We start from the raw sequence: 12,552 nt of genomic DNA on the forward strand, positions 1-12,552 counted from the left end.
GAGCCAATGGCCCCGCGTGTCTGCTAGGAGAGGGCGGGCAGCGCCGCGGCGCGCGCGATCCGGCTGACGCATCTGGCCCCGGTTCCCCCAGACCAGAGCCGGGCCGGGAGGGAGGGGGAAGAGGCGAGAGCGCGGAGGGCGCGCGTGCGCATTGGCGCGGGGAGGAGCAGGGATCTTGGCAGCGGGCGAGGAGGCTGCGAGCGAGCCGCGAACCGAGCGGGCGGCGGGCGCGCGCACCATGGGGGAGAAACCCGGGACCAGGTAAGGGAGGTGGGGCCACGCGGCGGGGCATGGGCGGCGGCTCGGGGCGGGGGCTGGGACGGTCCCAGACGAGGACGCAGCGGAGAGGATCTGGGGGCCGGACGCCTGGGTCCCTAGGGACAGCCATCCGGGGCCGCACGCGCAGGTCCTCGAGGATAATGAGGTTGGGGGGAAATGCCGGGCCCCTGCAGAAAGCGAGGCCGGAGGGGGATCAGAAAAACCGGTGTCGGGGTTCTCTCAGGGATGTGGGGCCAGACTACTGGGCTCTCCCGTGCCCAGGAGTCTGGGCAGGCTGCGATGCAGGGACGGAGGGAGGAGCAGGTGGCTGGCCCCGAGGGGTCGTGTACGGGGAGGCTGGATGCTGGGAGGGGGATCCCCTCCAGACTCGTGCCAAGCCAATGCAAAGCCTCCTGTCCAATATCCCCCAGGTAGTCGCGCTGCCCACACCTGTCCCGAGGGCCGGGTGGCTCCTCATCCAAACTTCTACCTTCCCCTGGGTTGCCAGGAGCAACAGCTTCATCTTGGGAGAGCCCGACCCTTCCTGAAACTAGATCGGATCCCTCTCCCTGGGGGTGGGGGAGGCAGTATTCACGCTGGGCGCGCGTCCACTCCCCGGATGTTTTCTGTGCAATCGAGGCTCTTTCCTTCCACTGATACCCCGAGTTCTCTTTTTTGGTCTCTAGCAAAATCCACTTCCTGTTGTGACTCAACACCCCCAAGGGGTAAGGGGTGAATGCCTGAGTCCCAGGGGAGCAGGAGCAAAAGACAGAAAGGTTGGGGCTGCAGGCCTCAACCCAGAGGGGATCGGGAATAGGGAATTGGTCCTGACCTCTGGCTTGCTCTGCAAAGCATCATATCGACCCCACTTCCAACCTATAGAGTAGGAGAACCCAGGTTTCTGAGGGTCAAGTAGATGAGTATCAGAAAGAGATCATCAGAGAGATGATCGGTGTCCTGGATTAGGGTTTAAACATCCCAGAGAAAGGGGAAGTTGCTGACTTGTGGGAGGCCCCTGATTTCCGTTATGTGGTTCAAGGAGTGGGACAGATGGACCAAAGGGGACTGCTGACTTGACCCAATTTCCCTCACCTCCATCAAATTCTGGGCCACAGGAAATGGAGAGAATAGCAGGAAGTGTGAAAGGACATCTGCTTCAGCTACCCCTGCCCCCACTGGGCAGCTCCCTGGTCATCCCCACACTCTGCCTCCTTGGCCAGCCTAGTATCTGCACGCTGCTCCTCCTCAGCCTGGCAGGAGGTGGCTGGGTTAGGATCCAAAGGGCAGGTGCCTTGCAGCTGCTCCAGGGCAGTTGCCCCAGAGCCACACTCCAGTTGGCCCACTGACTGTGGCTGTCACAGCCCTGTGCCAGGGCTCCTAATGGGAGGACACGCTGGGACAAAGAGGAAAACCAGAAGCAAAGGGGAGGGAGAGCCTGGATGATGCCACAGCACTCAGCCCCCAAGTTGGGACAAAAGATAGGATGTTTTTTCTAGCTGCCACCGTACCGATGTTTATTCTCTTTTATTGGTTAGGAATACCTGGGGGCCTCCATACCCTTTACCTTATAATCTTTGGACAGCTTGGCTTTCTGGGAAGAAGGGACAAGTGAAGTTGTAGCAGAAACTGGGCCTATGGTAGAAACCATTTAGGGCCAAAGGCCAGAGTCATTGCTCTCCTATATGCTCCAGCTGTCAGAGCTGTAGACCAGATGGAAAGATGGTTAAGTCTTACCCAGATACTGCGGCAGCCTGCCCATTGGGATCCTCTGGGAATGGGGTGGTAGAGTTGGAGGAGGGATGGGCTAGTTGGCAGGATTTCACGTTCTGCTGTCTATCTGAGGATCCTTTCCAGGGATCACTGCTGAGGCAGAGTGGATTGGAAGGAGTAAGGTGATGCTTCAAAGAATAGGCTCACAATTGGCCAGATCACTGGGATTGCCAAACACTTCCTTACCCTCCCAGCAATGGGTGGAGTCCAGGCTTAAATTGTTTCAGCAACTGGAAAGCGAATACCCTTCAATTGAACAAACTATTGATGCCAACTACAGAGACGGATAGTGTAATATTGATTGAGAGGATGGACTCGGAGCCAGACGGCCTTGGTTTCTATTAATTCCCACCATTTACTCTCTCTGTGACCTTAAAACACTTAACCTCTCTCTGCCTCAGTTTCCTCACCTGGAAAATAGAGACATTAGGACCTCCATCACTGGGTAGTTTTATTTTATTTTATTTTATTTTATTTTATTTTATTTTATTTTTATTTTTTTGAGATGGAGTCTTGCTCTGTCACCCAGGCTGGAGTGCAGTGACGCAATCTTGGCTCACTGCAACCTAAGGCCGGGCGTGGTGGCTCATGCCTGTAATCCCAGCACTTTGGGAGGCTGAGGCAGGTGTATCACCTGAGGTCAGGAGTTGGAGATCAGCCTGACCAACTTGGGGAAACCTTGTCTCTACTAAAAAACTACAAAATACAGGCCAGACGCAGTGGCTCAAGCCCGTAATCCCAGCCCTTTGGGAGGCTGAGGCGGGCGGATCACTTGAGGTCAGGAGTTCGAGATCAGCCTGGCCAACATAGGGAAACCCCATCTATACTAAAAATATAAAAATTAGCAGCCAGGCACAGTGGCTCACACCTGTAATCCCAGCACTTTGGGAGGCCGAGACAGGCGGATCACGAGGTCAGGAGATCAAGACCGTCCTGGCTAACACGGTGAAACCCCGTCTCTACTAAAAATACAAAAAATTAGCCGGGCGTGGTGGTGGGCACCTGTAGTCCCAGCTACTCGGGAGGCTGAGGCAGGAGAATGGCATGAACCTGGGAGGCAGAGGTTGCAGTGAGCCAAAATTGCGCCACTGCACTCCAGCCTGGGCGACAGAGGAAGACTCCATCTCAAAAAAATAAAAAATTATCCAGACATGATGGCAGGCACCTCTAATCCCACCTACTCAGGAGGCTGAGGCATGAGAATCGCTTGAACCCAGGAGGTGGAGGTTGCAGTGAGCTTACAGCATGCTACTGCACTCCAGCCTTGGTGATAGAGCGAGACTCCGTCTCGAAAAAAAAAAAAAAAATACAAAACATACCTGGGCGTGGTGGCTCACGCCTGTAATCCCAGCTGCTTGGGAGGCTGAAGCAGGAGAATCACTTAAACCTGGGAAGCGGAGGTTGCAGTGAGCCGAGATTGCACCACTGCACTCCAGCCTGGGCAACAGAGTGAGACTCCATCTCAAACAACAGATTATTACAAGAGATGACACATTTGAAACACGTGGAACGGTGCTGGGCATGGAGAAGTCACTCTGAATGTTAGCAGCATTAGCATCTTCATGATCTGGGTGGCACTGTGCTGGAGATGCGTAAATGAATTGCCTCCGAGGCTCACAGTCTGAGGAGGGAGGCAGCTAACTGTCTGTGTGTGCTACCACACCACAAGTAAAACATCAACAAGGTGTGACAGGAACCCAAAACAAGGAGTGACCAGAGTCTGGGCTGGGTCAGCTTCCTAAAGGCTGGGCGTTCAAATAGGCTTTTAAGCTGTTGAGGTCGGAGTTGGGGACATTGGAGGTGAGTAGAGTAGAGTCAAACTTGGGTAGGGCCTATGGTAGAAACCATCTAGGGCCAAAGGCCAGGGTCATTGCTCTCCTCTATGCTCCAGCGGTCAGAGCTGTAGACCAGATGGAAAGATGATTAGGTCTTACCCAGATACTGCGGCAACCTGCCCATTCTGGTCCTCTGGGAAGAGCCTGGGTGGTTCCTAGGGCAACCAGTGGCCATTACTAGGGAGGGACGGGGACGAAGGAGGGTGGACAAGAGAAGGGGCATTTCCCCTTGCCGCCATGTTAGAAATAGGAAGGACCTTCCAGGAAGAAGGGGAAAGGGGCAGAGCTGGGCAAAGCCCTGCAGCCTCAGGCAGGAGGCCTGGGAGGGAGAGGGTCCTGGCGTGGGGTCCCTGCTGAGTCTGAGGGAGGCAGTGGGGTTTCCCTTTCTGTTTTGTTAGGGTCTTCAAGAAGTCGAGCCCTAACTGCAAGGTGAGTCTCCACAGCACTTACCCTTTCAACCCTCCCTGGGCCCCAGCAAAGCCCAGCCTTCCCCTAGACGATCCCCAACCTGCCCAAAGATGATCCCCAACCCCTAGCTCCCCACTTCCTGTGACAGCTAAGAGCCGACTTCCTTCCCTCCTGAAGCCCCTTGCCGCAGAGGCTGCTCAGCCTGAGCCAGCCACAGGCTGGGTGGGGCAGGCCCGGGTCCCCAAGCAGATCACAGAGGAGGTGGCCAGAAGCAAGCCATGTGCCTGTAGCCCTCCTAGGGCCCAACCCAAGGTGCGTGGGGCTGGGAAAAGTTAACAGCCCCCACCCAGGCTATGGCCTATTGATCCTAGAGCCCCTTGAGGGGACCTCGTGAGGGTGGCAGCTGCTCTCTAGCTGGCTAGTAGGACTGAGTTCTCCCTGAGGATCCAAAGACACACACACATAGACACACGGACACACACAGACACAAATACACACACACACACACCCCTCTGGCTGGTTGAGGATGCAAATGCACACACACACAGACACACACAAACACACCTCGCTGGTTGGGCTGAGTCCTCCCTGAGGATGCAGACACATACACACACAGACACACATGCACATACATGTTCACATGCACACCTGACTGGGTGGGCTGAGGCCAAACACACACACACAGACACACACCTGACTGGTTGGGCTGACACACAAACACACACACACACCCCCCGGGCTGGTGGGCAGAGGTGTGCAGAGATTAGGGAGCAGCTAAAAAGCGTTAAGGTCCACTAGTCTGAGAAACGCCGCCACCCTCACTTTCCAACACTGTTGGGAGGAAAGCTGGAGAAACTCCTTCCTGATAGCCCAGCCTGGAGATCCCCGGGCAGGGCAGCCAGTTTTGAGGGCTCCGATGCCCTGTCACCATCCTCCCCAATCTCCCCTGTGACCCCTTGACATCCTCAGCTCACCGTGTACTTGGGCAAGCGGGACTTCGTAGATCACCTGGACAAGGTGGACCCTGTAGGTAAGTGTTCTCAGAAAGGAGCAGCTCGTTCCCCAAGAGGGGAAGAAGTTCCCGGGCCCAGGAAAGGGGGCGGCGGCTCTTTCCGGAAGTGAGCTGGTGTGTCCCCCTCCTAGATGGCGTGGTGCTTGTGGACCCTGACTACCTGAAGGACCGCAAAGGTACTGGCCCCAAGTCCAGGGGGCTCAGGGGAAGTGGGGGCTAGGGAAGTGAAATGGGCTGGCCTTGGAAGGGCACCCCAGAGAGATGGAGGCTGGAGGTGGAAGCCAGGAGTAGGGTTCAGGCAAGTCTCATGCTGCTGAGGGAGGAGCAGCGGCTGCTAGGTGCTGGGGGACTGGGGAAGTGGGGCTCTTGATCATACATCTTACCCTCCCTTGCCAGTGTTTGTGACCCTCACCTGCGCCTTCCGCTATGGCCGTGAAGACCTGGATGTGCTGGGCTTGTCCTTCCGTAAAGACCTGTTCATCGCCACCTACCAGGCCTTCCCCCCGGTGCCCAACCCGCCCCGGCCCGCCACCCGCCTGCAGGACCGGCTGCTGAGGAAGCTTGGCCAGCATGCACACCCCTTCTTCTTCACCGTGAGGATGCCCCTGCCCTCTGAGGGCCAGGGGGCTGGGCTGGGACTGTGTCTGGGGTGGGAGTAAGGCACTGCTATGGGCAGATCTGGAAGAAACAGTGAGGCAGGGACCCTAGATCCACCTCCCTTCAGGGTCCCCATGCATTCAGGAAGCCCTTGATTATCTGCCTTCTCTCTGGGTCCCTTCCTTCCTCCTTTCTCATCCCCAGGAGTCCTTTCTCCAGCCTCTTTTTCTTTTTTTTTTTGAGACAAAGTCTCACTCTGTCGCCCAGGCTGGAGTGCAGTGGCACAATCTTGGCTCATTGCAAGCTCTGCCTCCTGGGTTCAAGCGATTCTTATGCCTCAGCCTCCTGAGTAGCTGGAATTACAGGCGTGCGCCACCACACACGACTCATTTTGTATTTTTGGTAGAGATAGGGTTTCGCCATGTTGGTCAGGCTGGTCTAGAACCCCTGACCTCAGGTGATCCGCCCACCTCGGCCTTCCCAAGTGCTGGGATTACAGGCGTGAGCCACCGCGCCCGACCTCTCCAGCCTCGCAAGTTGAGATTTGGAGGAAGATCTGGGGGCTTTCTGGAAGGACTGAAGTCTTCTCTTTCCTCTGCCACAGATACCCCAGAATCTTCCATGCTCTGTCACACTGCAGCCAGGACCAGAGGACACAGGGAAGGTATGGGAGGAACAGCTCTGAGGGCTCCCAGGGCAGGACAGGGGCCAGCAGGAGCCTGGAGGCACAGCTGAGCCAGAGGGTGAACTGTCGAGATGCCAGGGTGGGGCCAAGGGTAGGCCAGTGTCTCCATGGAAGTGGGGTGTGTATGGTGGTGCACGCGTGACCCTGCCTCCTGCTCTCTGGACCTGCATGGATCTGGGGATGGGGACTCCCCTTGCCCCTTGCACTACCATGACCAAGCCTCTGCCAAGTTCGGGGCTTTGGAGAGGAAGAAGACTTGGTCGCCAGGGTCGTGAGACCACAATGGGGCAAGCATCCCTGCCCAAGAGGAGGGAAGGGGGAGGAAGGAAGGGGAGTGATGGTGGCGGGAGCCTTGGGTAAGATGTGGCCTTTTCTCCCCCTCCCGAGGCCTGCGGCGTAGACTTTGAGATTCGAGCCTTCTGTGCTAAATCACTAGAGGAGAAAAGCCACAAAAGGTGAGGGACGCGACCTCCTCTATGATGTAAGAGGAGGCTTTCCAGGAGCCCAGGCCCTGTGCGGGGGAGGAGTAGGGGTCTAGGTGTCTGAGGATTGACCCCCTTCTGCCCCCACCCCCATCCCAGGAACTCTGTGCGGCTGGTGATCCGAAAGGTGCAGTTTGCCCCAGAGAAACCCGGCCCCCAGCCTTCAGCAGAAACCACACGCCACTTCCTCATGTCTGACCGGTCCCTGCACCTCGAGGCTTCCCTGGACAAGGAGGTGGGGTGTGAGAGGGTGACGCGGATGCCACGGTGCAGTTTAGACCCAGGGGAGGGGGGGGCGAAGCCACACGTCAAGATGACATTTGTAAAGGAGGTTGCCTTGGCTGGATGTGGAGAGTTGCCGTATGCTTCGGTTTGATGGGAGGGGGCCAGAACAATGTGTTGTGTTTGGGGACACACTGATGATGGGACCAGTAAAAACCAGATCCAATTCATATGACCCCCTCCCCCCAAAAGCTGTACTACCATGGGGAGCCCCTCAATGTAAATGTCCACGTCACCAACAACTCCACCAAGACCGTCAAGAAGATCAAAGTCTCTGGTAGGAGGTGGGGTTTGGAAGGGGGTCTTTGGGGAGGGTGTTACTGCACAGGTGGCTCCTGGTGTGATCTCAGCCCAGGCCATTTCCCAGGGCGGGAGACCCACCAGGGCTCAAAGAATTTAGGTTGTTCCAGAATGATACAGGGAGCCTCGGTGTTTACTGCTTCCGGGGGGGAGCATGGAGGGGCCACGCCACGGGGTCTGGAGTTGTGTTGTGGGGGTGGCTTGTGCTCCATCCAGAGCTACCTGACCCCGTCCCCCCCCACAGTGAGACAGTACGCCGACATCTGCCTCTTCAGCACCGCCCAGTACAAGTGTCCTGTGGCTCAACTCGAACAAGAGTGAGTATCGGGAGAGACCCAGTTCCCAGTCTGGGGGAGAAGAGCAGGATCGGAGAGTGTGAGGTGGGGGAAGAATTCTTCCTGAGCCATCGCCACTATTTTTTTTTTTTTTTTTTTTTTTTGAGATGGAATTATTGCTCTTGTTGCCCAGCCTGGAGTGTAATGGGGCAACCTCTGCTCACTGCAACCTCCACCTCCCAGGTTCAGGCGATTATCCTGCCTCAGCCTCCCAAGTAGCTGGGACTACAGGCATGCAACACCATACCTGGCTTATTTTTATTTATTTATTTATTTATTTTTGAGACGGAGTCTCGCTCTGTCGCCCAGGCTGGAGTGCAGTGGCGTGATCTCAGCTCACTGCAAGCTCCGCCTCCCGGGTTCAAGCCATTCTCCTGCCTCAGCCTCCCGAGTAGCTGGGACTACAGGCGCCTGCCACCACGCCAGGCTAATTTTTTTGTATTTTTAGTAGAGACAGGTTTCACCGTGTTAGCCAGGCTAGTCTTGAACCCCTGACCTCAAGTGACCCACCCGCCATGGCCTCTCAAAGTGCTGGGATTACAGGCGTGAGCCACCGTGACCAGCCACCATCTTCACTTAAAAGGGTATTCCCTCTACAACCAGGCACCTCTGGGCTGCTAATTTTCTTGAGCACGTTGAGCCACAACCTACTCCCTTGTGACCTGTGCCCAAAGAGAGAAGGGACTGGTGAAGGGGAGATGCTGCTTGGGGGTGATAGGCCGCCCCTCGCCCAGTCCAGCCCCCTGAAGCGTCTTGTTCTCTTGTCCCCACCCCCAGTGACCAGGTATCTCCCAGCTCCACGTTCTGTAAGGTGTACACCATCACCCCGCTGCTCAGTGACAACCGGGAGAAGCGGGGTCTCGCCCTGGATGGGAAACTCAAACACGAGGACACCAACCTGGCTTCCAGCACCATGTGAGGGTGGGGCTGGGGCGGGTCCCCCGCAGGCCAGGGGCCAGACGTCAGTTGAGTGCTAACTATGTGCCAGGCCCTATCCTAGGTGCCAGGGAGGTACAGTGAACAGAAGAGACAAAAAGAACTCTTACATTCTAGGAGAGGGAGGCTAGACAAATCCGATCAGTGGTCACTGTACGGCAGGTTTAGTGACAAGTATGAAGGAGAAAAAGCCAGGCACAGAAGGGAGGGATGGGGCGCAGTGAGATGCAAAGGTGAATTCGGAGTAAGGACCCAGCGGAAGTAAGCAACATGGGTGAGCAGGAAAGGAGAGTTCTGGGCAGAGAAAAAACACAGACTCAGAGGTGGGGCAGCCTGGAGTGTTGGAGGAATGGGGAGGTGCCATCGTGCCCTCGGGCAGGAGCAGCCCTGGATGTCCCCAGCTTCACAAAGGGCTGGATTTCACCTTCCCTGGTGCCTTTGTTCAGGGTTCTCACTGCACAGCCACATACAACAGGCCCGGAAGGCAACTAAGTAGCAGGAGAGGAGGAGGAGGTGAGGTCAGGGGCTAATGGAGAGCCAGACGGTGCAGTACTGTTAGCGGAGAAGGACGTCAGCTTTTACGGGAGAGAAACCACAGGAGGCTCTGCACGGGGAGTGCAGTGCGCACTGTACCGTAACCGCACGCCCGGGCTGCTGGGGCCCCGCGGGCCTGTGCGAGTTTGTGGTCCTGCCCAGAGGCCCCATGGGAACCCCACGGTGGGCCAGGTGGCGGGGTGATGGGCCCTGGTCTGACTCCACCACCCCAATTGCAGCGTGAAGGAGGGTGCCAACAAGGAGGTGCTGGGAATCCTGGTGTCCTACAGGGTCAAGGTGAAGCTGGTGGTGTCTCGAGGCGGGTGAGTGTCATGGGGGGTCCTGGGTGGGGGTCACACTGGCTCTCGATAGTCCTATGTCGTCATCCTCTTCACGATCCCTCTCCCCTTCCCCCAGGGATGTCTCTGTGGAGCTGCCTTTTGTTCTTATGCACCCCAAGCCCCACGACCACACCCCCCCCCCCCGACCCCAGTCAGGTGAGCACACCACCCACCCCAAGCCCTCAGAGGGAGGGCCTGAAGCAGGGCCAGTGGAGGAAAACTGGCCCTTCCAGCACCCACCCCCACACCCCCTCTTCCCATCCCCCCAGCCGCTCCGGAGACAGACGTCCCTGTGGACACCAACCTCATTGAATTTGATACCAAGTAAGAAACTCATTCCCCTACTTCACCCTCTTGGAACAAAGATTCCTGCCACATTCCAATCTGCCCTCATACCTCTTCCTTGCTTTTTGGGGGGAGAAGGGGATCGCAGCGTCAAATCAAGATGCTTAGCCTTGTGAGGCTGCCTCTTGCTGCCTTTTCTTTGTCCCTTCCTGTGAATACCTCTGGTCCCACTGCTGTTCGAACGCCTCTGTCCCAGAGGCCCAGCCTGGGGGAGGGCAGGGAGTGGGAGGCTAGGAAAAGAGTCAGAAGCCCTCACCTCACACCCCTCTTTCCCACCACCAAGCTATGCCACAGATGATGACATTGTGTTTGAGGACTTTGCCCGGCTTCGGCTGAAGGGGATGAAGGATGACGACTATGATGACCAACTCTGCTAGGAAGCAGGGCGGGAAGAAGGGAGGGGATGGGGTTGGAAGAGGTGAAGACAGGACCAAGATCCCCACTGTCACTGGGGGATTGTCGCAGCCTCTCTTCCCTTCCCCTCCACCTGGAAGCTTCTTCAACCAACCCCTTCACTCTCCCCCGCACCCCCCACCATGATACGCACTGGACCCTCTCTTGCTGAATGTGGGCATTAATTTTTTGACTGCAGCTCTGCTTCTCCAGCCCCGCAGTGGGTGGCAAGCTGTGTTCATACCTAAATTTTCTGGAAGGGGACAGTAAAAAGAGGAGTGACAGGAGGGAAAGAGGGAGACAAAACTCCCACTCAACCTCACACAAACACCTCCCATGATCACTCTGTCTGCCCCCATTCCTTCACGAGGAGACCCTTTGTGGACAAGGCTGTTTCTTTGTTTCTGAGCATAAAGAAAAAAATAAATCTTTTACTAAGCATGAGTGTGTTTTCTCTGTAGTGTTTAGAGAGTGTATACTGTGCTTGTCCATGATTCTGTTAGCTTGTGGGGGAGGACCCAGTCTCTCTTCCGCACCCAAAAGGCACCTGACACAGAGGCTCTCAGTAAATGCTTACGGGATGACTGTGCTGTGGCTGTGTTCCAAGGTAAACATCAAAACTTGACTTAGTCCAAACTCAGGGGTGAGGCTTGATAAGACCACAAAGTAAACTTAGTCATTTATAGGGGTCGTAATAGCTAACCCGCCTGCAGACAGACGCTCACAGGAGCTAGCCAGGGCAGGCTGTTCCCTGTTGCGGCTGACATGCATGACCACCTGTGACCTGTTGTGACCGAGTCGTGTTCATTTCCACTGTTCCTTATGGTTGCTCAAGCAGTGTGCTCCTGTGGCTCAGTGGGGCCACAACCGCGGGCCTCGCCAGAAAAGCCACAGGACGTCTCTGGAGTCTGGTACCTACATTCTAACACAGAAGCTGAGGCTTGGGCAGCAAGAACGTCGTGCTGCCATGAGGCCCTGTCCTAGGGACCACATCCTAGTGCTGCTCCTGGGACATTCATCAGGGACTCCCTGAGGCTTGACCGAAGCCCCAGGCTCGCCTGGAGGGAGTTAGCATCACTCCACAAACATTTCTCACCTCCATCATCTGCTTCCACTCATGTAGCCCAACCTTCCTCCTAAAGCTCCTTCATTCATTCCACAAACAATCTTGATTTGAGTCCCTACAAGGTACGAGGCGTAGTATAGCAGCAGAAGGAAAAAAAACCTTAATTCATTCCCTTTTTTTTTTGAGACCGAGTCTCGGTCTGTCGCCCAGGCTGGAGTGCGATGACGCCATCTTGGCTCACTGTAACCTCTACCTCCCGGGTTCAAGCGATTCTCCTCCCAAGTAGCTGGGATTACAGGCGCCTGCCACGACTCCCAGCTAATTTTTGTATTTTTAGTAGATACGGTGTTTCGCCATGTTGGTCAGGCTGTTCTCAAACTCCTCACCTCAAGTGATCCACCCGCCTTGGCCTCCCAAAGTGCTGGGATTACAGGTGTGAGATACCGTGCCCGGCCTCCCTGGTTACGTAACTACAATATCTATGCTTCAGAGGAGAAGTACCGGAGCTAGGAGAACGCGTGACAGGGAGTTCTGAGCTAGGCTGGGTTTGGGGAAGATTTCCCTGAGAAAGTGACCTTTAAGCAGAGAAGTGAAAGATGAGGGGAGTTCGGGGACGGTGCAGGGATGAGCGTTCTGGGCAATGGCAGTGTCGTGTGAAGGCAGGAGGAAACAGAACATCTGGAACCTGAAGAGGCCAGAGAGACTGGGACAGAGACAGCCAGAGGCAAAGTCATTCCTTCTGACTGCTGAGCCAGATGGGGGCGGCTCGCACAGGCCTTTAGTCTATGTTATGGCTTATGACGTCTAGTTAAATCGCCATTTACCCACAAGCTTTAAGTGCTGCCCAAAGGCCCGTGACCTTGCTTACCCCGCCACAGCAGCAGCCTCCCCTGCAGACCCTGGACTTTCTCATGCGGAAGAACCATCCCCTCTAAAACCATCTCCAGCATCCCTCCTGCTCCCGTGCACCTGC

At 56.1% G+C, this 12,552-nt stretch overlaps 1 protein-coding gene across 9 annotated transcripts; it reads left to right on the plus strand.

Annotated features, from left to right (window-relative positions):
• On the plus strand, positions 1–10,957 carry ARRB2 (arrestin beta 2). Of its 9 annotated transcripts, XM_025362328.1 has the most exons (16): positions 189–261; positions 4,262–4,292; positions 4,449–4,583; positions 5,241–5,301; positions 5,415–5,459; positions 5,680–5,876; positions 6,485–6,544; positions 6,953–7,020; positions 7,147–7,282; positions 7,522–7,606; positions 7,874–7,946; positions 8,742–8,879; positions 9,674–9,757; positions 9,852–9,931; positions 10,045–10,099; positions 10,404–10,957. In XM_025362328.1, exons 1-16 carry the CDS (start codon positions 239–241, stop codon positions 10,495–10,497), a joined length of 1,365 nt encoding a protein of 454 aa, XP_025218113.1. In that variant the 5' UTR covers positions 189–238; the 3' UTR covers positions 10,498–10,957. The 9 variants fall into 9 exon arrangements, with proteins under 9 accessions (XP_025218114.1, XP_025218115.1, XP_025218118.1 ...); XM_025362329.1 differs by lacking the exon at positions 4,449–4,583 and having other exon boundaries at positions 1–261; positions 10,009–10,099; XM_025362330.1 differs by lacking the exon at positions 4,449–4,583 and having other exon boundaries at positions 1–261.
• The last annotated feature ends 1,595 nt before the right edge of the window (positions 10,958–12,552 follow it).

Source organism: Theropithecus gelada, chromosome 16 (assembly GCF_003255815.1).
Source record: "Theropithecus gelada isolate Dixy chromosome 16, Tgel_1.0, whole genome shotgun sequence".
Classification (NCBI taxonomy): Eukaryota; Metazoa; Chordata; class Mammalia; order Primates; family Cercopithecidae; genus Theropithecus; species Theropithecus gelada.